This window comes from Pristiophorus japonicus, chromosome 6 (genome assembly GCF_044704955.1).
Source record: "Pristiophorus japonicus isolate sPriJap1 chromosome 6, sPriJap1.hap1, whole genome shotgun sequence".
In the NCBI taxonomy this organism is placed as follows: Eukaryota; Metazoa; Chordata; class Chondrichthyes; family Pristiophoridae; genus Pristiophorus; species Pristiophorus japonicus.
In genome coordinates, this window is record NC_091982.1 from 194,384,389 (window position 1) to 194,410,458 (window position 26,070).

A 26,070-nucleotide genomic window follows, 5' to 3' on the forward strand; every position below is an offset into this window, starting at 1 on the left:
TCAGGAGAGCAAATTCCTGTTGTAGGACATATCACTGTACCAGTGAAATTCAAGGATCAATTTCGGAGCTTGCCTCTCTTAGCAGTGGCAGGAGACAAGCCTGCCTTGATAGGTAGAAATTGGTTGGGATCACTGAAGCTGGATTGGACTGAGATTTTTCGTGTTGAAACGAGATTTGCATCGAAGGATGATGTCATCAAGCAATATCCGAAGGTGTTCCGTGAAACAGGCAGTCCGATCCAAGGTTTCAAGGCGAGTGTCAGAGAGCAGAAGGATGCTGGACCAGTTTACTACAAGCCACGTTCCATACCATACATACTCAAGAAGAAAGTTGAGCAAGAACTCAAAAGACTAGAAACTGAGAACATTATCTCTAAGGTAGAACTAAGTAATTGGGCTACACCCATTGTTGTACCTAAGTCAGACAGTAATGCTGATGCTATGTCTAGGTTTCCATCCCATCACAAGTTAGACCCAATAGGGAAGAAGTGTTCTATTTTTCATACATTGCTGAACTGCCAATCACAGCTGAAGGGATTGGTAGAACAACCAAACGTGACCCAGTTATGTCAAAGGTGTAAGATTACATAGAAAATGCCTGACCAAACCAGGTATCAGAAAAATATATTCATCATTTGTAGGAATGAAGTATCAGTGAATAAAGATTGTATCATGTGGGGTGCAAGAGTGGTTATACCAAATAAGTTCAGGTCCAAACCTCTCCATGACCAGCACCTGGGATTGAGCTTGTCCAAGAGTTTTGCACGCAGTTACTTATGGTGGCCAGGTTTAAATAAAGATTATGGGCTGGAATTTGCAATGGCTTACTGCGCGGTTTCTGAGCAGTATTCGCTATTTTAGGCGGTAATCAGGTAAGCGAGAAACTCCTTACCTGAGTTACGCTGGTGGTTTCCAGATACCGCTGGGGAGCGGACCGCCGGCGAGCACTGTCCTGAGATCGCCCAGCTGAGTTTTTAAAAAAACACCCATGAGGATCAGTGGAGCTGGGCGGTAGGTGAGTAGCTCTCCAAGAAAAAGGTTAGTGATTGGTTTTTTACTAATTATTTAAAAAATCTGTCGTGGTTATTTAGTTAAAAAATGTCTTGGGAATGTTTTTTTGATTTTTTTAGGTGATGATTTTTGAAAAATTATTTTTATTGTTTTTCTGGTGTTAGGCCCAACCCACAGCCTCGGGGTAAATTTTTATTGATTTTTTAATTTATCGCCCATTTTGCTTACAAAATGCCCAATGGACCCTAAATTGCAGTTTTTCACCCAAAATAGGGGTGCAAGGCCCATGTTTTTCGCCGACGGATTCTTTAATTTTTGGGGGGAAGTTTTCGCCGGCGACAATCTTCCCAGTCTGAATGATCTGTTGGGCAGCAATCAGGTGCTGGCGGGTTGATAGGAAATTCTAGCCCATAGAGTACATCATTAGTCAGTGTACAACATGTCAATCAGTAAGCAAGAAACCAGCATCAGTACCATTACAGCCACGGAAATGGCCTGCCAGAGTGTGGCAAAGGTTACATGTAGATTTTGCTGAGCTAGAAGGACAACAATTGTTCATTGTGATGGATAACCATTCGAAGTGGGTAGAGGTGTTTCTGATGTTGAAAATAACAAGTAAAACAATAGACAATTTGCGAAGATTGTTTTCTTCATATGGCCTCCCAGAAGAAATTGTGTCTGATAATGGGCTACAATTTTGTTCAGAAGAATTTGCACAGTTCATGTGCAGAAACGGTGTGAAACATAGCAAGGTTCCACTGTGTCACCGTGCTTCAAATGGTGCAGCAGAGCGCACAGTACAAATTGTAAAACGTGCTCTCAGCAAGCAAATGTTGGATTCAAATCCAAATAAACGGCAGTTGTCATTCGACCACAAATTACCAAATTTTCTAATTCATTATCGTAAGACTCCTCATGTAACTACTGGTAGAACACCAGCAGAGTTGTTTCTCAAATGACAGCCACGAACCAGGTTCTCGTTGTTAAAGCTAAACTTGGCACAGTCAGTAGAAGAGAAATGAACAATACAGAAAGAGAATCATGATAGAGGTAAAGTAAGAGAGAGAAGTGTAAAATTGAATCTGAAGGTTAGAGTGAAGAACCATCACCTTAAATGGTTAAAGTGGTTACCAGGAAGAGCAGTGACGATATGTGACCCTCGCATATATTTGATCAAGATGTTTGATCATGGACAGGTTAGGTTTGTTCACATTGATCATATTTTACCTACAGATGTGGAAGGAGTTGAAAATTGGAATGATTCAATTATTTCTGATGAGTCAGATAGTCTTGTTACAAGTAGAGTACCAGCAGCAAATCCTACATCAGATGTACTCGAAACAAGTTCAAGAGAAAGTCAGGATTTAAGTCCGAGTCCGAATCAGGCAGACAAACAGTCTGAAGTTGTAGAGTCCAAATGTAGATCAAGGGTTGCCTTTGGGAAAAAACTCTACTCAGGCTCATCTTAGAATGAGTCTAAGTCCTACAACAAGTTTGGAAAGTTCTGCTCGAGAGCGAAGGTATCCCCTTCGAAACAGAAAAGAAGTGGTTAAGTTTGATTTGTAATCATCGCAAAATAAGTCCAAAGGCTTAATTTTCCCCAATGCCGTTTTTTGGCGTACTTGAACAGTTACACCCATTTTTATGGGGCCCAACTATGCCCCCAAAAAATCATCCAACTTTCCCCGTTGGAATTGTTGATTTTGGTGCTGCCTAGCCTGTCCTTTAGCTTTGGGGGTGCAGCATAAGAACATAATAGGAGCAGGAGTAGGCCATTTGGCCCCTCGAGCCTGCTCCGCCATTTAATAAGATCATGGCTGATATGATCATGGACTCAGCTCCACTTCCCTGCCCGCTCCCCATAACCCTTTATTCCCTTATCGCTCAAAAATCTGTCCATCTCCGCCTTAAATATATTCAATGACACAGCTTCCACAGCCCTCTGGGGCAGAAAATTCCACAGATTTACAACCCTCTGAGAGAAGAAATCCTTCCTCATCTCAGTTTTAAATGGGTGGCCCCTTATTCTGAGACTATGCCCCCTAGTTTTAGTTTCCCCAATGAGTGGAAATATCCTCTCTGCATCCACCTTGCCGAGTCCACTCATTACCTTATATGTTTTGATGAGATCACCTCTCATTCTTCTGAACTCCAATGAGTATAGGCCCAACCTACTCAACCTGTCTTCATAAGTCAAACCTCTCATCTCCGGAATCAACCAAGTGAACCTTCTCTGAACAGCCTCCAATGCAAGTACATGCTTCCTTAAATACGGAGACCAAAACTGTAGACAGTACTCTAGGTGTGGTCTCACCAATACCCTATTCAGTTGTAGCAGGACTTTTCTGCTTTTATACTCCATCCCCCTTGCAATAAAGGCCAACATTCCATTTGCCTTCCTGATTATTTGCTGTACCTGCATACTCACTTTGTGTGTTTCATGCACAAGGACCCCCAGGTCCCTCTGTACTGCAGCACTTTGCAATTTTTCTCCATTTAAATTATCATTTGCTTTTCTATTTTTTCTGCGAAAGTGGATAACCTCACATTTTCTCACATTATACTCCATCTACCAAATTTTTGTACACTCATTTAGCCTGTCTATATCACTTTGCAGATTTCTTGTGTCCTCCTCACAATTTGCTCTCCCACCCATCTTTGTATCATTAGCAAACTTGGCAACATTACACTCGGTCCCTTCATCTAAGTCATTAATATTGATTGTAAATAGTTGAGGCCCCAGCACCGATCCCTGCGACGCCCCACTAGTTACTGTTTGCCAACCGCAAAATGACCCATTTATCCCGACTCTCTGTTTTGTTAGTTAGCCAATCCTCTATCCATGCTAATATATTACCCTCAACCCCGTGAACTTTTATCTTATGCAGTAACCTTTTATGTGGCACTTTATCGAATGCCTTCTGGAAATTTAAATACACCACATCCACTGGTTCCCCCTAATCCGCCCTGCTCGTTACATCCTCAAAGAACTCCAGCAAATTTGTCAAACATGATTTCCCTTTCAATAAAAAATGTTGACTCTGCTTGATTGAATCATGCTTTTCCAAATGTCCTGCTACTGCTTCCTTAATAATGGACTCCGGCATTTTCCCAACGACAGATGTTCGGCTAACTGGTCTATAGTTTCCTGCTTTCTGTCTAAGATCTGCGCCAAAAGATCGGGTTGCCAGGGTAACGAGGGACACACTACCGGCTGAGGCTGAAACGTGAAACATACAAGACATTCTGGTCAGCACAAGCACCTTGCACATTGCAGCAGCTTACCAGCATGAAATTATTAAAGAGACCTGAGGAGCCCCCTGGACCGTCGCTCTTACTGCTGCAAGTGGTGCTTACCACCGGAGGGGAGACCACGGAAGAGGAGGATCGTGTGGACGAGCCTCAAGGCAGCTTAAGCACACAACATCTGGAAGAGGGGGAATTGGGGACTCAAGGGTCCAATTTACCTGCGGCCACCTCTTCCTCAACCGAATCAAACTTTCCAGGATTCGGTTCCGAGGAAGTAGCGGGACCAAGCGGCATGCAGCAGGGCACACTGAATGTTCCAGCACCTATGCTGAATCCATGGAGGTTGATTCAGCGAGGCAGGTATGCTCGAAGACAGGCAGACGTCGACCTGGACATGGTGTCTAGGGCGAGCGTCGAGGTTGGTCGAAAGCAATAGGTGGGTTAACCGGTAACATCGCCACGCTTTCAGCTCGTTATTTGGAGCACGTGGCGCAGCTGACTGCGGCAGTGCGGCGAACCGCCGATGCCATGCGGCAAACGATGGAATCGGTATATGGCACTGTACCGCCAGGTGCCGTACCATCTATGCCGGCAGCATCTGAGAGTCAGGAGGAAGCAATTGCTTCTGACTCTGAATCATCATCATCATAGACAGTCCCTCGGAATTGAGGAAGACTTGCTTCCACTCCCGAAGTAGGTTCTCGGGGAGGACAATCAATCTGGTGATGAAACCCATGCCATGCCCCCCCCCCCCCCCCACACCACAGGAGAAGCCCCGTGGTAGTTACGCAAAACTGTTGCGTCAGCAGCTCATAAATGAGCACTTTGCTTGAACGGTGACAGTTACGTTTCATCCTTGCCTGGCCATTGTTTGCAACCCTTCTATTGATTGTTGACCTTCTGTTTGCAAAAGTAAGTGAGAGACTGCACAAGAATTGTTAAGGGTAATAAAAAAAAAATTAAGAAAATTGCAAAACCTTTTTTTGAAATAAGTAATTAAATAATTGTTGGAGGAAAAAAGCATCATGATTTAAAAAAAACATGAAAACATTAAATAATAAAAACTAGAAACATCCACAACCTCCCCCCACACCCCAACCAATAGTCAACAATTTTTGAATAACACATCAATTTAAATTTCACAGTGGCTGAGCAGTCCAATACGAGAGTCACAGACTCTGTCACAGGTGGGACAGACACTCGTCGGCGGAAGGGGGGGGTGGGGTGGGACTGATTTACCACACGCTCCTTCCGCTGCCTGCACTTGACCTCTTCACGCTCTCGGTGTTGAGATTCGAAGAGTTCAACGCCAACGCCCACCCGGATGCACTCTCTCCACCTAGGGTGGTCTTCGGCCAGGAACTCCCAGGTGTCAGTGGTGATGTCGCACTTTATCAGGCTGTTCGTGTAACGTTTCCGCTGCTGACCTTTGGCTCATTTGCCATGAAGGAGCTCTGCATAGAGCATTTGCTTAGGGAGTCTCGTGTCTGGCATGCGAACTATGTGGCCTGCCTAGCGAAGCTGATCGCAGCAACATCAGGGTCCTCGTCCAGGCTAAAATCCCCAGCATTGAAATACTGACCACACTTGATCAGCTTCGCTGGACAGGCCACATAGTTCGCATGCCAGACACGAGACTCCTTGACTCTGAAGACAGATCTTCGGAAACCGATTTTTCTCCAGAATCCCCAGAAATGACGCTGCCACTGTCAACCCCCTACAGCAGCAGTGCTCGAGGTGCGTTGCTGCATGACGTCTTGGTGTCAACACGGGTAGGGCCAGAGCCAGGGGCAATGGGAGGGAGAAAGGGTGTGTAAAGGTCGACGGGGGTAGGGGTGGAGGGAATGGTGGGCATAGGTAGAATTTTTGCCGGGTTGTGAGGGGGAGGGGAGAGTGTTATTGTTATTTTAATTGTTATTCAAAAATTGTTGACTATTGGGGGGGGGGGGGGTTATGGATGTTTCTAGTTTTTATTATTTAATGTTTTCATGTTTTTTTTTAAATCATGATGCTTTTTTCCTCCAACAATTATTTAATTATTTATTTCAAAAAAAGGTTTTGCAATTTTCTTAAATTATAATTTTTTTTTATTACCCTTAACAATTCTTGTGCAGTCTCTCACTCACTTTTACAAACTGAAGGTCAACAATCAATACAAGGGTTGCAAACAATGGCCAGGCAAGGATGAAACGTAACTGTCACTGTTCAAGCAAAGTGCTCATTTATGAGCTGCTGACGCAACAGTTTCGCGTAACTACCACGGGGCTTCTCCTGTGGTGGGGGGGGGGGGGGGGGGGGGGCGTGGGTTTCATCACCAGACTGATTGTCCTCCCCGAGGTCCTCGTTCTCGTCTTCCTGCTCCCCTCTCTCCTGAGATGCACCGGCAGTCCCATCTGGCAATTCCTGTTCTCTCTTGATAGCTATGTTGTGCAACATGCAGCGCACCACAGTGAACTCAGAAACCTGTTCAGGGTGGTATTGCAGGCTGCCTGCAGAGTAGTCTAGGCATCTGATGTGCTGCCTCAGCACCCCAATTGTCTTTTCAACAATATTGTGTGTGGCTATATGGGTTTGATTGTAGCAATGCTCGGCATTTGTCTGGGGCTTACGGAGGGGGGGGGGGTCAAGAGCCAGGTGGCAAGGCCATATCCTTTGTCACCCAGCATCCAGCATTGACCTTGTGGCTGACTCTTAAAAAGATCGGAGAAAGTGCTCTCATGCAAGATGTGCGTATCATGAATGCTCCCCGGGAAATTGGCATTTACTGCCATGATTATTTGCTTGTGGTCGACAACGAACTGCACGTTCAGGGAGTGGAATCCCTTTCAGTTCCGGTACATCTCTGACTCCTCGAAAGGTGCTCTGAGGGTGATGTGCATACAGTCTATTGCACCCTGGACCTTGGGGAAGTTTGCTATTCTTGAGAAACCCAAAGCCCTCTCACTCTGTGCCTCTCTGGTCATAGGGAAGTTTATAAAATCCATCCTGCGTGTGTAAAGTGCTTCTGTCACCTGCCAAATACAGCAATGTGGCGCGCTGAGAGATGCAGCAAATGTCGCCAGCTGAGGCCTGAAAGGAGCCCGATGCATGGAAGGAAAGTGCCGCAGTCACCTTAACCTCAGTGGGCAGTGTGATCCTGATGGTGCTGGTAGGCTGCAGGTCTCCCTTAAGCAGCTGGCATATCTCACTGATGACCTCTTTTTCGGAAGCGCAGCCTTCTAATGCACTGTGTATCAGACAGGTGCAGGTATGACCACTGCTCCCTGTAAATGCATTGGGGGTAAGGTCTCCTCCTCCTCAGCAGGCTGGCCACCTCTTTGATTGCGCACATAATGCTCTTCAATGAACCTTCTTCCAGCTCTATTCTGCAGCATGTGAGTAGTCAGCAATATTGGCTGAGAAATTACAGGCCCCATTCCTTTAAATGTCCTAAACTGTCTTCAAAATTCTTCAGTTGTCCTTAAACAACAACAAATGTACTCTAAATTAACCACAATGTGCTCAGATAATGTTCAAGATTATCAAACACCCTTAAAATCCACTCACGAATTACGTTCATGCTCACAGCAACTTGAAGCAGCCTTTTCATTAAGTTCATTCGATTTAAAACATAGCGTCCATACCACCGGGTTAAAGTCAGGTGAGTGCAGCTTTTTCTGGGCGTTTCTTTAAGGAGGGTGGTAATTTGGGCAGTAATTTCCATTTTTAACATAATTTTGGGCCGTGCACGAGCAATGGCGGCATATTTTTATTTTAAAAAATGGGCGGGCGGTTTCGCTTACGGCCGGCGGTAATTGACTGCCAAATTTACCGCCAGCGGTACATGGGCGGTAAATGGATGGTAGTTTCCATTTTTACACTGTTTTTGGCGATAAAATGCTTCTCAGTGTTTTATGGGCAATAAAATGGGTGGTTACTGGGCGGAATACTAACGAATTTCTAGTCCATAGAAACATGACATAAACAATAAAGCTTCCAGGATAGGAATAGCAAATTCCTTTTTAAAGAATTTTATTTTGTTGTTCAGCAAAGACATCTAATCTATCTGGAAATCTAGCTGCATCCAGAAATCAGCCAACATGTTGTTTGGTCGGTTAAATAACTATTTAGACTGTGTAGATAGAAAGTGAGATCGATAAAGAAATGCAAATTCATCAGTTCACGTGTTCCAAAACAGCTAGTAGAATTTTATGAAAATATGTCACTACCACCTGCTAAGCAGATTTTCATTCAATTAAATTAGCAGCCCACACATGAAACATATGTTTATCTACAATCAGCGCTTGTGTGCAAAAGGTTTAGTCTTAGCCCATTTAGTGGACCAAATATTCATTCAGATTGAACTATGAAAATAGCAGAAGGAAATGGTTTTTTTGGTTGACAGTAATTATATTAGGATTTGCTTCAGTGTTACACACTTCCTCTGGAAATATAAAGATAGTAATCTGAAACACTGAGATTTAAGTGTTGTAAGGAAAGTTCTCAAAAAATTATTCAGACAAAAAGTAATTTGTGCAGGATTTATGTATCTTTATCTTTGAAATGCATCCTTGATTTACTACGTGAATTTTTTATTCTATTGAAATGTTATATTCTGGCGAGTGCATTATGCAGGCTCAGTTCAATCAAAATCCTGTTGTTTTACATTGCCACGAACATGGTCTTTAAAGGAGGGAAATTAAGGGGAAGAACATTCTGTTCAAATGTCTATTTGAAGACATTATTGGCATCACGCTAGGATGCCTTTCTCCCTCAGTGATATAACAAGTGAGAAGATTTCCTCTGAGCAGCAAATGTAAAGATTTTTTTTTAAAGGCTACAATGCTTTTATTCATTTTCTTAACTTAGACAAATGAACAAAAATAACTTCCTCTAGACTGTCCTTGCCCTTTAAGACAATAATTATTGCATTGAGAACACAGTACACTACAAAATGGTAGGATTGTTAACCAAATTAATTTTACCATCAAGTCCACTGTCAGCTGTGAATCAACAGTAGCACTATTGCCTCTGAATCAGAAGGTCAGGGGTTCAGGGACTTGAGCATAAAATCTAGGCTGGCAGTCCAATGGAGTACTGAGGGAGTGCTGCACTGTCTAGAGTTCAGGGGCCAAAATTCAGTGCAGCCAGAAAGTTGGTGGTGTTAAGGTGGCCATTGGATCCAAATTCAGCTTTTTGACCACAAAAAAGTGTTTGTCTTATTAGCCATGCAAAGCTGAAATTTGCAGTCTTAATTGAGGCGTTATTCCCATGGGAAATTCACCCTTAGGTTGATGTGGCAGCTGCCATTGCAGCACAGGCCCGAGGGAACGAGCTTATTGGTGCTGCTTTGGAGAGGATGGCTGTGGCTCTGCAAGAGTGGACGGAGCGTCTAAGTGCTGTCATATCTGGTCGCTTTCAGACTGTGGCTGCTCGCATGCAGTCTCAGCTGGATGCCCCCCGAGACCTCGGTGTTCTTTCGCGGCTAGGACCACCCTGGGCCACGGGGGACATTCCGGTGTGGCGTCACAGCATCGACCTGAGCTCCCTCAGATTGGTGGTGGTGATATCGTGCTGCCCCCGGTGAGTTACTCAGGCTCTTCGGGCCAGGATATGGATGATGCGCTCCCTCCGGCTCACAGCATTCCTGGCCCCAGACCTGTCACTCCGCCAGTGCCTCCACGCATGGTCTCGCCCAAGCCAAGCCAGACTGAACCCTCCCAGGAGGGTGTTGACCAGCCTCCAGCCGGCCCTTCCAGGACCAAAGCTGCTCAAGAGCATCCTTGAAGGACATCTGCAGCTTCCACACAGGGAAGACAGCAGCCTTCCCAGACCCATGAGGCAGCCACAGGGGAGACACTGAAGCGAAGTCACAGGTTAGGCACACGTAAGAGGGGTTATAAAGAAATGCACAAGGGTGGTAAATGATGTTTATATGTTATTTTTCGGCACTGTTTCTGATAGTTGTTTGTAGCTATATTGATTATGTATTAAATCTTTATTTTTCACACCTATATCTGGGCTGCTGTATAATGTGAGGTGAGCATTATCATTATCATCATAGGCAGTCCCTCGGAGTCGAGGATGACTTGCTTCCACTCTAAAAGAGAGTTCCCAGGTGACTGAAGAGTCCAATGCGGGACCTACAGTCTCTGTCACAGGTGGTGCAAACAGTGGTTGAAGGAAAAGGGGGGGGTGGGGATCCTGGATTGACGCACACTCCTTCCGCTGTCTACGATTGGTTTCTGGTTGCTCTTGGCGATGAAACTCAAGGTGCCAAGCGCCTTCCCGGATGCTCTTCCTCCATTTTGGGCGATCTTGGGCCAGGGATTCCCAGGTGCCGATGGGGATGTTGCATTTTATCAAGGAGACTTTGAGGGTGTCCTTGAAGAGTTTCCTCTGCCCACCTGTGGCTCATTTGCCGTGTTGAGGCTCCGAGAAGAGTGCTTGCATTGGGAGTCTCGTGTCAGGCGTGTGGACAATGTGGCCCACCCAGCGGAGCTGATCGAGCGTGGTCAGTGCTTCGATGCTGGGGATGTTGGCCTGGGTGAGAACACTGACATTGGTGCATCTGTCCTCCCAATGGATTTGCAGGATCTTGCGGAGGCAGCGTTGGTGGTACTTCTCCAATGCTTTGAGGTATCTGCGGTATATAGTCCACGTCTCTGAGCCATATAGGAGAGCGGATATTACCACTGTCCTGTAGACCATAAGCTTGGTGCCAGATTTGAGGTCCTGATCTTTAAACACTCTCTTCCTCAGGCAACCAAAGGCTGCGCTGGCACACTGAAGGCAGTGTTGGATGTCGTCATCGATGTCTGCCCTTGCTGACAGTAGGCTGAGGTATGGAAAATGGTCCACGTTGTCCAAGGCCTCACCGTGGATTTTGATAAGCGGGGGACAGTGCTGTGTGGCAGGGTCAGGTTGTCTTATGGATGTTTAGTGTAAGGCCCATGCTTTCATACGCCTCGGTGAAAGTGTTGACGATGGCTTGGAGTTTGGCCTCCGAGTATGCGCAGATGCAAGCATCGTCAGCGTACTGTAGTTCGATGACAGAGGATGCGACGATCTTGGATCAAGCCTGGAGGCGGCAGAGGTGGAACAGATTCCCATTTGTTAGTGCTCGGAATGCTGAGCTGGGGCAACGATTCCAGTCTGAGCCCCTGGATTGAGATTTCAGTTTTCTCTCTGTGAATCTCGGGATCTCTATTTCTCTCTCCCTCTCTCTAGTTTTTTTTCCCCTTTTCTCTTTCTCTATTCCTACTTCTCTATTTCTCTCTCTCCCAATCAAATTTTCTCTTTATGGTTCTCATTCCCTTTCCTCACTTCTATCTCTTTCTCCTTTCTCTTTTGCTCCCTTCCCTCTCTCTGTCCCTCTCTCTCCTTCTCACTAGTGCCGCAAGCCCCACACCGCCCTGAGCGTTGGCGGTGGCCCACACCACCACAAGAGCTCCCAGGCCGAATTTACGTCGGGGCAACCAGTTGAGCACAAAGCGACGGCCATTCGATTTTGACGAATGGCCGCTGCAACGGGCAGTAACGGTCCTTCCCAGGACCGTGAATTTCGGGGCCACTAACTTTTGGACAAGACATTAATCCAAAGCTCTATCTGATTTCTCAGCAGGGCATAAGAGATCCCATGGCACTATTTCTAAGAAAATCAGGGTAATTCTTCCCAGTGTCCTACTAATATGTATCCCTTAACCAACATCACTAAAAAGAGATCATCTGGTTATCATGTTGCTGTTTGTGGGACTTCACCGTACGCAAATTGGCTGCCGCGTTTCCTACATTACAAAAGTGACCACACTTCAAAAGTACTTCATTAGCTGTAAAGTGCTTTGTGACATCCTGAGGTCTTTAAAGGATTAAAGGATCTCTATTTCTTTCTCACTCATCACAGAATCTCAGGCCATACCCAATAAATAAACATCCACTTTGCACATTATTGCAGATACAATAATAGCAACTTATCTGCTGCCACTGCATTTATTTATAGCAACATAAGAATTGTTCGACAAAAAATGACTGCAGTCCATTTAGTTTTCCTTCTACTATCCTGGCAGACACATGATACAATGACAATGGAATTGTTGACTAATTATAGCAATCATTCTCCATCAATTAGCTTACCACAGAGCCAGACGTAATGTGAGGATAACCCAAGTGGTGGAGAGCTGTGGGAACCATAGGTCCAAAGTTACTTGTTCTTTCCAAGCATGCTACACTTAATACATGTCATGGCTCAAATTACTCATAGACTATATCCCAAAATGTTATTTTCTGAAAGAAATCTACCTCATTTGAATTTAAATGAATCAATACTAACGGCTTCCACCATCTCCCTGGGTAGCTTGTTCCATAGATTGACTATTCACTCACTGAAACAAGGGGAGAAAGGGGCACCAGTTCTAGAGGTAATGAAGTAATATACATGCGACTTTCTTAAAGAGCTGGTTATTCATGGAAAAAATTGGAGTGGACAAAGCACTTCAACTGCTTGACAGCTTCAATTTTAATTTAATGGTCATGGTAGAGAACACAATTTCTCAAAGCTCACTTGTGGTACACTTTCTCTCAGTTAATTACATTTGGTCTAAATGCTGCACTCAGTAAAACCTGCTACGGCAAAAATGAAAGCAATGAAAGGTAGTCAAAAATCATTTTGTACTTGCAAAGACATTATTTCATGTGAACAAAGATGCTGTAAAGCACAGAAGTGCAGCACCAATTACTGTCACACATCCTAAAGATGACATTGTGCCTATCTGATTTTACAGGTTTTTCTGTAACCAAATTTCCCCTCAATCTGTGATTTGCCGTTGAACTGCAAACTACACACAAAGTGTATTTTACATAGGAAATATAATTGACTGAGGCCATTAAAACAATACCACATAATTAGATAAATAAACAAGGAATTTAACCAGTAGAAAAGCAACATTTAACATTGCAGAATGTTTGTTTAATTTCTGTCATTGTTGCGGAATTACTATATTTGTTATAATATTATATATGTTATACTAAACATTCCTATGAGTTGGGCTACAACAATAAATAAGTTACCTGGATTGATAGATCCTTTCAGGTAGCCAATTACATTCTGAATCGTCCTGTACTCTGAGACTGTTCCCACTTCCAGCCTAATGGTTTTACTGACTGTATTCAAAATAAAATAGACAGAGACTTAGTAATAAGAAAAGTGATGTACACAGTTGTAAGGAATTCGCTGCAAATTTTGGCATTTTGCGAATCTGCATCCGCTATGTTACTACCTGTTTTATAACTATAATTAGCATAAGTTGAATACATAAATATTGTAGGATAGTTCAAGTATCAGAATCAGACCCAGCAGCCAGACCCAATGAATCTGTCAACTCTTCTGTCAATAGCATGTACAAAAACACGGAGTAGCGTTGGCCATTTGAAATTAATTCTCAGTCAGTTACATTTTATCATTACATTTTTACATAGACTCTAATTAGTTCTTTTTTGGATTAAAATGACTAATGCTTGCTTTGTTCAAAGCATCACCTTCACGCTATTCAGAAAGTTGCCTTGCAACCATTGATTTTTAAATGGTTTGGCTTTGAAGTTCCACTGCCAGTGATGAGCATGTCAGCGCAATAGACTTTTGAATGACTTTGTCCTTGTTTTCCAGAAAAATCTTGATGGTGAACAGTTAAAATGGTGCTAATGTAAAATGATGCTTTCATGAAGCACTACAGCTCTAATGTATGAAATGTCTGGCTTTTAACATTTTCAGACAGTGGCAATCAGCTCACTCAATTGCAGTCTCATTTCTGCTCTTTAAGTTGCTGTCAATCAGTCACCATTTCACTCAGAAGCAGTATTCACTGATTGACAGCTCACAGCAAGTCACGAACAATAAAGCAGCTCTTCCACCTCTGCTCACATTTGTTTTGAGGGAAAAGCTGTTGGCTGTTATAAAAATGTAATATAAAGAATTAATTTGACAACGTATTTTATGAATAGCCTTTTAAATACAAAAAAGTAAAAACTTACATTTAAAAAAATTAATTTACTGTGCCTTAGAAAATGAACAATGGCCCGGATTTCACGGTAGAAATAACAGTAAGGCTATCAGCGCTCACAGTTATTAAAGTGAAAATTGGACAGAAACTTCTGCCCACCGCAAATGTGCAGTTAAACCGGTCAGAATTGCCCTGCTCCTCCAGATACTGCGCCATACCAGCATCTTGCCGAGAGACTTGGCATTGAAACACATGGAACGACGTGTACTTAAGTGATATATACCCACTAAACTCGCCAGAAGAAGTTATGGCTTGTCCATTCCAATGTAAGTAAATTTTTAACGGTGTGATAAGTCTTAATTACTGCCAAACAACCTCTCTGGCACTGAAAATTAACTTTCACAAGTGTGGAGTCTCATTCCTTCAGCTTTCAGTTATTGTTGGTAGATTTTGTTTTTATTTTTTCTCTGTCTCTTTATCTCTCTCTCTTAATCCCATCTTTATTTTCCTCTCTGTACATGAGTTGGCATTGAATTAAATATTCTAACTTGCACTACTTGGTTCAGAGTCTTCGCTGCTCAGCAACGATTCTTCAATCTGATTGGTTTAAGGAGATACACAGTAGCTTGCCCAGATCACACAGGGCCGAGATCCCCTGTAGAGGGGGCTGGACCAAAATGATTTTTTTCTAACCACAGCAAGTTCCAGTGCAAAAACCCATAGAAGGTCTGCAGGCAAATATAAGTGTAATGAACAGCTGGCACTGTTTGTTCGCCGCTGACCATAAAATCCAGACTAATGAAGTCAATAAAAAACTAGTTGCATCTTAAATTTAAACTGGACTGTGATATCAAGCAACACAATAAAAGGACAGCAGCACTCCAGCTTTAACAGTTTACCGAACAAAGGAAAACTCCTTTGCTTTGCTCAAAGGATGACTTCCTGTGCAATTCAGAAAGTTATCTTCCAACCAATGTTCCCTCAAAGCTGCGTGATCGCACAGCTCAGTGGACCTCACTCCGCGTAGCTGGCTCGGCGGCATTTCAATGCTATAAACCACACATGCACAATATTTTGAATGGGCCGTGCACCAAAAAAAAATGAGCAGGAACATTGCTTCCAACCATTTATTTTAAATAATACGTTAAATATGGAATTCTCCACAAATGAAATCTAAACATACTCAAAGATTCCAGAACTTTAGAAGGCCTTTCTCTCCACTTTCCCCCCCACCATGCACAAGGCAGATGCAACATTCCCAAGATGTGCTACACATGTGAAAACCTAGGTGCACCCAAGTTTCCTACCCAGGGCTATACCCACAGTCCAGCTGCACCCTCAGTGCAGGGCTACTTACTGGCAGAGCCCTGTGCTGGAAAGCGGATTGGAAATAGAAGCATTGCTGCAGGCTGAGCACCTGCTTGCTGGCCGCAGGGCTTTTCTAGCTGTTCCTGGAGAGCAGCAGCCCTAAAGAACCTGCTGGAAGATAGAACTAACAGCAAACTGCAAGAGAAAGGAAGACCTGCATTTATATAGTGCCTTTCATAGAATCACAGAAATTTACAACATAAAGGAGGCCTTGCGGCCCAGTGTGTCTGTGCCAGTCGAAAAAGAGCTATCCAGCCTAATCTCATTTTCCAGCTCTTGGTCGATAGCCTTGTAGGTTACGGCACTTCAAGTGCATAGCCAGGTACTTTTTAAACGTGATGAGGGTTTCTGCCTCTATCACCCTTTCAGGCACCGAGTTCCAGATCCCCACCACCCTCTCAGTGAAAAAAGTTCTCCTCAACTCTCCTCTAATCTTTCTACCAATTACGTTTAATCTATGCCCCCTGGTTATTGACCTCTCTTCTAAGGAAAATAGGTGCTTCTTATCCACTCTATCTAGGCCCCTCATCATTTTATACAGCTCAATTAATTCCCCCTCACCCTCCTCTGTTCCAAAGAAAACAACCCCAGCCTATCCAATCTTTTCTCACAGCTAAAATTCTCCAGTCCTGACAACATCCTTGTAAATCTCCTCTGTACCCTCTCTAGTGCAATCGCATCTTTCCTATAATGTGGTGATCAGAACTGTACTCTAGCTGTGGCCTAACTAGTGTTTTGTACATTGCCTAACCTCCCTGCTCTTATATTCAAATGCCTTAGCAAACAAAGGAAATTATCTCTTATGCCTTCTTAACCACTCACAGGGCCCAAATTTCTCCAAGAGTTTTCCCGTTTTTTTTGAGTAAGTAGCTTTTTTTGGAGTAACTTAAAAATCGCAAATTTCCCCATTTAACTTGCTCCAATGTAAGTCAGTTAGTTAGGTTTTTTTTTAGTTTAGTTTGTTCTCTCCAAAAGGGGGCGTAACAAGCCACTTACACCTCTTCTGGCCATAGAAGCACATTTGGCAAGCTGAAAGTTACTCCAAACTAACTTAGGCCAGTGTATGTGGCCACTTTTGTAGGCACAGAAAAACCTTACCTACATTTAAGAAATCAACATAGGTGTCCAGAGATTGGGGGGGGGGGGGGTGCGGGGGGAGATGAGTTAGAGAATTAGAGGATTCCAAAGCACTAAAGACCTTCACAACATCAGCGCAACATTACAACATCTTCAACACAACAGCTGAACAACATCATCACAAATAAATGAAAGATAAATCAGCTACAGAAAATAGAGCAGTCCCACCTTACCGACTGCAGAACGCACTGGCTAGCCCTCCTGCCAGGGCTAGGGGCGGCAGGCATGCATGACTATAGGGGTGAGGGAATTTTACTTTTTACAGTTGACCCTAAATGTTGCATGGTCCTAATGGAGGATGATTCAGTTTTGATGCAAAATATCTTTTATTGTAAATTTTACTGTGCACTTCAAGATACCACCAACAACAACAGCAGCAACAACAGGAAAGAAAATCTGCACCCATCCCTCACCCACATCTCGGGGAAAGTGCATTTCCTCATAGGGTCAGTGATGGTGGTGGGGGAGGGGGGGTTGGGGGCCCAGCTTGGGTCTGACCGGTGGCTGGTGCGTGGATAAAGTGGGAGTGGCATTTGAGTCTTCAGTCTTTGTGTCCGTATTGCAGAAGCCAGCACCCTTCATGGCATCTGCCATCTTCTGCACACCCTCTGAAATGCCCGCCCTGATTTCCCGTCTTAGTGCAGAGATTTCATCCGACAGTGTCGCGACCTCATCACGTACCCCACTGACGGCCGCCACGAGTGATCTTGTGAGGGCATTGGTCTCCTCACCCAATGAAACAACCTGATTAATCTCTGCTGAGGGCTGCCTCTCAGGAGAGACTTGTAGGCTTCTCCTTCCCCTCGCTGTGGGTCTGCCTAGTGGCACCCCTCCAGTGCGAGGCGCAGGCTGGGACGGTGGGGGACTGGGTGTCCCAATATGCATTTCCCGACTGCCACTCGGACCCGCGACCTCGGAAGGTATGAACCCATGGAAGGTTGCCGAGGAGCTAATGGAGGGTTCTGGCTGTGTGATGCCCTGTGATATGTCCTGATCCATATCGCGGTCAGCATTCTCCTGAGCACACATTTCCATGGACCCCTCCTTCCCCCACCCGCCTTGTCTGGAGCGCACGCATCTGGATCCTCAGGATCTTGAAGAGTGTCTTCTTCTTCTGCAAAAGACAACACAACAGTCAAATGGTTAGCAGCACAGGAGGGGTCAGGATGGGTGGCATGAGTAGCAGGCCAGTCAGCAAGTTGATTTGAAGGGCGACTATGCATTTTAATGACTCACCCTCACCCTCGCGTGTGGGTCCAGCTTGTGCAGAGCTGATTCTTTTTCTGCCGGTGCAAGTCAGCAAGGCAGCAATCCTCTGTTCCCGGGGTGTCAGTTGGTGCAGATTTGGTGGACCCCCTCCTGTTCTAGTTCTCTCCCTCTTGTTGTGGCCAATTTCTTCTGCAAAGATGAAAATATTAATTGTCAGACATGGTGCGCTTCTGATGGGTGGAACACATACAGATGCTCACATCTTCCACTGCAATTCAATTTCAAGATGAAGATATTACTTACACTCACTACTTGACCAACATCCTGCCATTTCGTCTTGCACTAGCTTCCAGATCTTGCGATGTTGACCCCAGCGGAGAATTCTTCTGCAACGAGGTTTCATCTTTTTCTCATTTCCTTGGGTGAGATCTTTGACGGACCACTCTTGCTGATATCCAGCTCCAGCCATTCTCTTCAATTACAGTCACTAATTTCTCCACCTCCTCATGGAGGAAATTCTTGGTTCGTCTTGCACGCTCTTGCACCATTCGTCTACTGGACTCAAACACAGGTAATGTTCAAAGATCACACTTACACTTCTCTTACACCTATCCAGCACTACTTTTCACTCCCTCAGCCACACAAAAATCAATATTCAGACCTCACCTTTATAAATGCTCCATAACCAATTATTCTGAGGACGCTCTCCCTTTAATTGGCCGATTGCCAAGCTTCCTGCTACACTGCGCATGCGCGCAAACTGAACCGCCCATTGCGCACGCTCAAACGGTCATGCGTGCCCCTGCTGGCACTACACAACACGCTGGGCCCAAGCCACACCCGCCTGCCGGCCGCGTTGAGCAAGTGCAGCCGAAGTTCCGCCCCACCCAGGCTCTGCTGCGCGATGCCGGTGGATCCAGATAACTAGGGAGCGGCCAAATTCAAAGGTAGATTTTTGGTGCTTTTTTTCCGCAGGATGTTGGTGCACCACATCAAAATACGCCGCTCTAAGCGGCTGGGGAAATTTGGGGCCATATGGGCCCACATTTCTCCAAGAGTTGCACCGTTTTTTTTGGTGTAACTTGATTTTTCTGGTGTATCTTTTTAGTTGCAAATATGGCCATTTAATTTGCGCCAATGTAAGTGAGTTAGTTAGGTTTTTTGTTCGGTTAGTTTTTTTTTTCCAAAAGGGGGTGTTCCCAGCCACTTACACCATTTATGCCAATTTGGCCAGAAAAAAGTTGTACTAAACTAACTTAGGGCAGCGTATGTGTCCACTTTTGGCCACACAGAAAGACCTTACTTGCAGTTAAGGAATCGGCGCAAGTAACTACGTTTAAAGCACCACCAAGCACCAAACAAAGCACAAGAAGTAATAAGCAATTAATTAACAAATAAAATAGAAGGAATTCTGCACCTAAAGCACCAAAATCAATCAGTAAATAACAAATAAAAAATAGAAGTCCTACCTTAGGGAACGCAGTGGGCCACTGATGAGGGAGACCATTCGGCCAGGGCTAGGGACGGCATGCTTCAGCTCCTCCCACACGGCCTGCAGCACGCGTTTGCCGAAACGGCCTGCCAGGATCTACTGCACATGCGCACAGACTATAGCGCGCATGTGCAGAGGTCCCAGCACTGTTTTCAGTGCCGGGACCTAGCTCCGCTCCCCCCTCTCTTTCTTCTGCGCCACGCCAGCTCCACAGAAGGCCTGAGAATCGGCCATGATAGCACGGATTTTTTTGGTGCTGCTTCTGATGTAAAATATTGGCGGGGCTCGGAGGTGCACCGAAAAAAATGGAGGGCCAAATCTGGGCCCCTTATACCTATCTAGCTACCTTCAGGGATCTGTGGACTCTCTGTTCCTCTACACATCTCAGTTTCACGACTACCGGACATCCCAAAATGCTTTTCAACCAATTAAGTTCTTTTGCAGAGTAGCTACTGTTGTAATGTTGGAAACACGGCAGCCAATTTACATACAAATTGCAAGAGTAGGACAAGGGGATACAGGTTCAAACTACTAAAAGGCAAATTTAGGATTGATTTTTTTAGGTTCTTCTTCACAACAAAATTTGATCCATATATGAAATCGACTTCCAACTAGAGAAGTTGAGGTGAGAAGCGTAGAATCATTTAAAACATAACTAGATACTGCAAAGGAAGAACTTTCTGGGTGGATGAACTAAGTTAGGCCAAACGTCCTTCCTCATCTTCTAATCCTGTGAAATGGTGGCGTTACTAGATGATAATTTAACTGAGGTATTCTTATTAGAACATAAATTGAAAGATGCAGTCCAAAAGGGTAATGAATATTCATATAACTCAGATTGAATTCTGGCTATAGTTTCCCATAAAATGTTGAAATAAATCTTCAAATGAGGACCTAACACTTCATCATAACATCATCCATTTCATGGACTCTGTTAACCAGATGCAATTTCCATACAAGAAATAAGAGGTGTCATAAGCAGGTATTCAAATAAAATGTTCATCTTCCTCCAAGAACATGAGGAGCTTGGTCCTCGTTCCTATTTTATATTGGGGATGAGAACCTCAGGATCCATTATTTGAACTCCTAATTTCAGCCTTTAGTCTAGACTTATAAAGCATCTGACTTTTCAGACAATTACGTTTAATAGAAAATGCTTGTAAAAGTTTAAATTAATGTACTGCTTGGTGAGGCCACACCTGGAGTATTGTGTACAGTTTTGGTTTCCTAACTTGAGGAAGGACATTTTTGCTATTGAGGGAGTGCAGCGAAGATTCACCAGACTGATTCCCGGGATGGTGGGACTGACCTATCAAGAAAGACTGGATCAACTGGGCTTGTATTCACTGGAGTTCAGAAGAATGAGAGGGGACCTCATAGAAACGTTTAAAATTCTGACGGGTTTAGACAGGTTAGATGCAGGAAGAATGTTCCCAATGTTGGGGAAGTCCAGAACCAGGGGTCACAGTCTAAGGATAAGGGGTAAGCCATTTAGGACTGAAATGAGGAGAAACTTCTTCACCCAGAGAGTGGTGAACCTGTGGAATTCTCTACCACAGAAAGTAGTTGAGGCCAATTCACTAAATATATTCAAAAGGGAGTTAGATGAAGTCCTTACTACTCGGGGGATCAAGGGGTATGGTGAGAAAGCAGGAAGGGGGTACTGAAGTTGCATGTTCAGCCATGAACTCATTGAATGGCGGTGCACCTATTTTCTATGTTTCTATGTAGCGTTGGGAGACTGTTCAGGCCAGTTCTGAGGTGGGTGAAGTGTGTTGGATCAGAGCAATATTAAACATTAAACAAAATATAATTTGATTGACAAAGTAAGCCTCTTTTAAAAGTTGTATTGGTTTATTCTGCACAGTAATTCACACAATTGGCAATGAAAATATCCACTATTTCAAAAACTCAGTTGTGCACTCTCAGCAACTTTCTCACTTGATTTGTCTGGAGACTTGTACTTCTATCCCAATCTACTGATTTAATTAAGAAAATTCCATGTATTATAGAAATAACTGCTGAGAGACATTACTAACTCTAATACATACTGCTACTGTTTGACCATGGTCTTTTCAAAGAATTTAAGGCTTTGCAGCTGACTCTCTCTTCCTTACCCATTTTTAACTCTTCTCCCCTCTTTACCATTCCCATTGAGAAGAACAGGCAGGTGACTGGTTATCATGCCCTGATAATGCTGTTTGATTCAGCCTATTGAAGTGCACAAGCAGTCCCATTCCTTTCCTTCCCTTTGTGATAGCAGTTAATACCTTCTTAAACAAGACGAACAAGATCAGGAACTTGGTGTGTAGGGAATCATTGGTTTCAATTTGTGGCCTACATGCCCGGGCACAATATGTCATGGCACCCATGAACTGGGTCACTCACATTTAAACGTATTTATATTTATCCCTCAATATGTATCCCTCAATCAACATAACAAAAACAGATTATCTGGTCATTATCACATTGCTGTTTGTGGGAGCTTGCTGGTGTGCAAATTGGCTGCCGAGTTCCCTACATTACACCAGTGACTACGCTTCAAAAGTACTCCATTGGCAGTCAAGCGCTTTGAGACATCTGATGGTCGTGTAAATGCAAGTCTTTTTATTTGCTCTGTGATATTTTGAAAAATTGCTATACTAGATAATATGGAGCCTGAAAGATCATGTAGGAAGAGGAGGTTCTGACGTCTATACAATACTACTATTGAATTTTAAATATCAAAAAGCAACCCTGTCGACAACCAATTCTGGAAAAGCTGGCTGAGATGTTGTTTACCCAGAATTCTTAAACGCACTGGGATCCAAAGCGAAGAGATGGTTGACCTCCTTCTTCTCTGAGGTCCTGCCTCGGGCAGTGCCTTAACTATGAGGAATTTGTGTGGAAAAAAGGCTAAAATTTCAATCATAAGCAAACATATTTTTTTGTCAGTAAATTAAACTAATGTATTAATCACAGTATTATCTGATTACATTTCCTGTGCATATTAAATTTCACTGAGGATGGACAAAAAACTATGCAAAAATGAGCATGAAGGTTAAATTGTAGAATTAATGAGCTAAATTACACAGCGACAGATAAATAATCAGAACCAGAATTTAAAAATTAATTGCCTCTGTTTCATTATGTTAGATTAATACTACAGGTTTACGTTGTCATTTCTGCATGTGAATGCAAACTATTGGGCCGTATTTTGCTGTAGAAATAACGGTGAGGCTAACAACACTCGTCATTATTAACGTATAAATCGGACAGCAACTTCCAGTGACTGCACATGCGCAGTTAAATGCACAAATCAAGAAGTTACTGTCCGAGATGCCCTGCTCATCCAGAAGCTGTGCAATAACTGTATCTTGCCAAAATACTCACCATTGAAACATATTGAACAGCGTGAAGTTGCTGTACTTAACTGATTTTAAAAACATTAAATAAAGCTTTTTAAAATGTTTTTCATTCTGTCTCTTTTATCTCTCTCTCTCTGCCTGTTAATCCAATCTTTCTTTCCTCCCTTTAATTCGCTTTCTATACATGATTTGACATTTGACAAATTCTAACTGCCACTTCCTGGTTCAGACTCTGTACTGCTCATTAACAATTCCTCAAACTGATTGGTTAAGATACACAGTTGCTTGCCCTGTTCGCACAAGTCCCAAATGCCCTGTAGAGGGCACTGCACTTTTTGGATAGTTGGCTGCGAGGAACTTTAAGTGCAAAAGCCCATTGAAAGTCAATGGACAAGTGCAAATGTAATGAAGGGCTGGCATCGTTCATAAGCCGCTGATAGAAAAATCTGGCCCAATGTCTTTTTAAAGCTTACTCATTGAGTTACATTTATTTTGCCAATCACAATTTTGTCCATTATTTTCACGGATTATTTAATTTCTCCAACAATAATTTATAGGAGACAAATAACATTAATTTGCAAAGGATTTTAAAAAAATCACCATTGATGCTATTTGACTTTCTTTTAATTCTGGTGCTTGGTTTTATGGTATCATTGCAGCATTCAGGCTGATTGCAGACCATAGCATGTGGTTTTCCAATAGCAGTGAAAAGTTAATACATTCAGATGAAAATAAACTATTTTTCTTTGAATAGACGATCAGTGTACACAATATCCTATCAGTGTTCAATAGGTGGGCTAACATACAAAATTGTTGCATGAGGCTTGCACACCATCCCATGGGTTTAGTGCAGCCTCAACATCTTGAAATACCATCATAATGCTGAATCTGGTCGACCGAAACTGGTAGCTAGAATTTGTTTTAATACAGAGGTCATCCTGTGGATCTGGTATATATAGCAATATTTACCTCAGAATACCACTGAATATTAAACAGTAAACATGATTTTAAAATATAATATACTTCTATTAAACTCATGAATATGACACGTTACTGCATTATGCTTGTATAATGATCATAAAAATAGTATATTTCATCTTCAGAACAATGAATATTCCTTTCACTCTATGCATATTCAACACATAGTTTAATTTCCCTTCCTCCTTTCTTTAATTAATGCACAGTCTCAGAGAAAATTGTACCTCTGCATTGGGGATTGCCACCTGTTTGTTTCACAAATCAACACACAAGTCCATGAAACAGAATCATGGTGGGGGTCTGAGAGGCAGTTTGCTGTCCACTGAAGGCTGAGGAAAATTAGATACACGCTGGTATTCAGCAATTCACCCCTCGGTATGAGATGGTTTGTGACCCAATTTGCATGGCTTTGCATGGAGCCTAGCCAGCAGATGGAAGCTAAGAGAAAAATAGGTATTCAGGCAAACAGAAATAAAATTGGATTTTCAGAATAGTGAAAATCGAGACGGTCGCAAGTAACTGTGGCAATTAAGAAGGGAGAAGAAGAATTAAGAAGGGACGAGCTGCCGGTGGAGAAGCGACAGATACTAGCAGCTTGTTTTGTTTAATTAGCTGAAGCCCGAGGCCGCCCAGAAATTGAGCCTCGAGCCTCTGCTAAATTGAGTACCCTTGCCACCAATCCCATCCCCCTCTGGCTGCCAATTATCTTCATTATTGTTACATTTTTCCATATTATGTGCTTTCCTGGCCAATCTGTTCCCCACATTCACAACTATTTATAGTTAAAACTGTGCATCATCCCTCTCCTAAGCTTGAGCCAGTTTCCCTTGTTTCTAGACTTTGTGATAATCTTAAATGCATTATCAGGGTTCAATTTAACTTTTCCCTTAAGGATCGTGAATACTTGAATATCTCCCCTGAGCCTTTTCTTCTCCAGAGTAAACATCTGAAGCTCTTTAACCTCTCTGCATAGCTCCAGTGCGCTTAGCTAGGAATCAGTTTGACTGTTCTTTTCTGCTCAATCTCCGATGCCTGGATTTCCTTGCTGTAGTAAAGAAACCAGAATTAAACACAACATTCCAGGTGTAACATCCCAGTTTCTTGAATAGACTCATTATCACCTCCTGGGATTTGTGTTCTATCCCACTGGCTATAAATCCCCAAGATCTTTTCTTTATTTATTGCCGTCTTTATTGCAGCTGCAAATTGCACTGTGGATTCACTGTACTATGCACCAGATCTCTCTCCTCTGGTATGTACTGTTGCCTACAGCCATTCGCTTTATATTTCCCACTGTTGATTTCTCTTCCACAGTCCCTTTTTACTCTTAAAATATTGTGTCAGTAAAATATAAATGAAAAAGATCTCTGCGTTTGGTAAACTGTGTTCACATAGTTTACTGCAAAGTATCTCTGTACTCTGAATAGCAGTGAAATTAAGTCATAATTTGGCATTTCAAAATTTAGCTCTAAAAATGTCAAATGTCTGCTCTTCTAAATCACCAGTAATTTATGTTTTACTTAGATGAGAACTCCCCTGAAAACACTACGATCTGTGCACTACAGCAACTATTTATATACAGTTAATAATAAATCCTGAACAATGCGAAAATGATTTAAAAATCTACTGACCTTCAGAAGTTAGAAGGATTAAAAATGTGTCCTGGCTCTACATTGAAGAATACAAATAAACCTTGATGAAGGTACTCTACAGTATTTAGTATTCCAGGTGCAATGTACTTAAAGCAATTTTACTATAGGGAAATGCAATGCTTCACCATCAAAGAGGATATCCACTTATCATCTTTGACAATGGGGAGACAAGTTCTGGGTTAAAAACTAGGAATGCTGAATACTGCACAACAGCTAAGTGCGCCAGTAGTAAAATTAAACTGGTCAACCATAGCAATCGTTCTATAGTAAGGAATTACAATTTCACTGCAACATCAGCATTGGCTCTCAGATGTTAAGAAAGGGAGATGAATGACATTTAGCAATCAATACTGAAAATTAAGATTTAATACAAAGAATTAGGAGAGTTTGTGTAGCAGAATTCTGATTACAATGAAAGAGAACAGTTTACAGCTACACTTTGATAAACTTTGAACAATAAAAAAAAATCTGCACAGCATGCCAAGCAGGGCATCTTTTGTGACTGTCAACTTATCCCAATAAAACAAATGCAGTAGTGCAAAATTTGCTTTTGGTGGGGCTGAGTAGGCTAAGAAAGCCAACAAGGGAGGTGTTTAATTATTCTGCATGGCGGCAACATCTGTCAAACAGTTGAACATAATTCAATATTTAGT

The 26,070-nt window shown here is 43.0% G+C and overlaps 1 protein-coding gene across 1 annotated transcript in view; it reads right to left on the reverse strand.

Annotated features, from left to right (window-relative positions):
* LOC139266239 (inactive N-acetylated-alpha-linked acidic dipeptidase-like protein 2) overlaps window positions 1–26,070 on the reverse strand; it is a 795,403-nt gene that overhangs the window by 398,478 nt on the left and 370,855 nt on the right. The window contains exon 7 of the mRNA XM_070884068.1: window positions 13,306–13,398. Within this exon, the coding sequence (XP_070740169.1) occupies window positions 13,306–13,398 (93 nt within the window). The remainder of the gene's footprint in view (window positions 1–13,305; window positions 13,399–26,070) is intronic.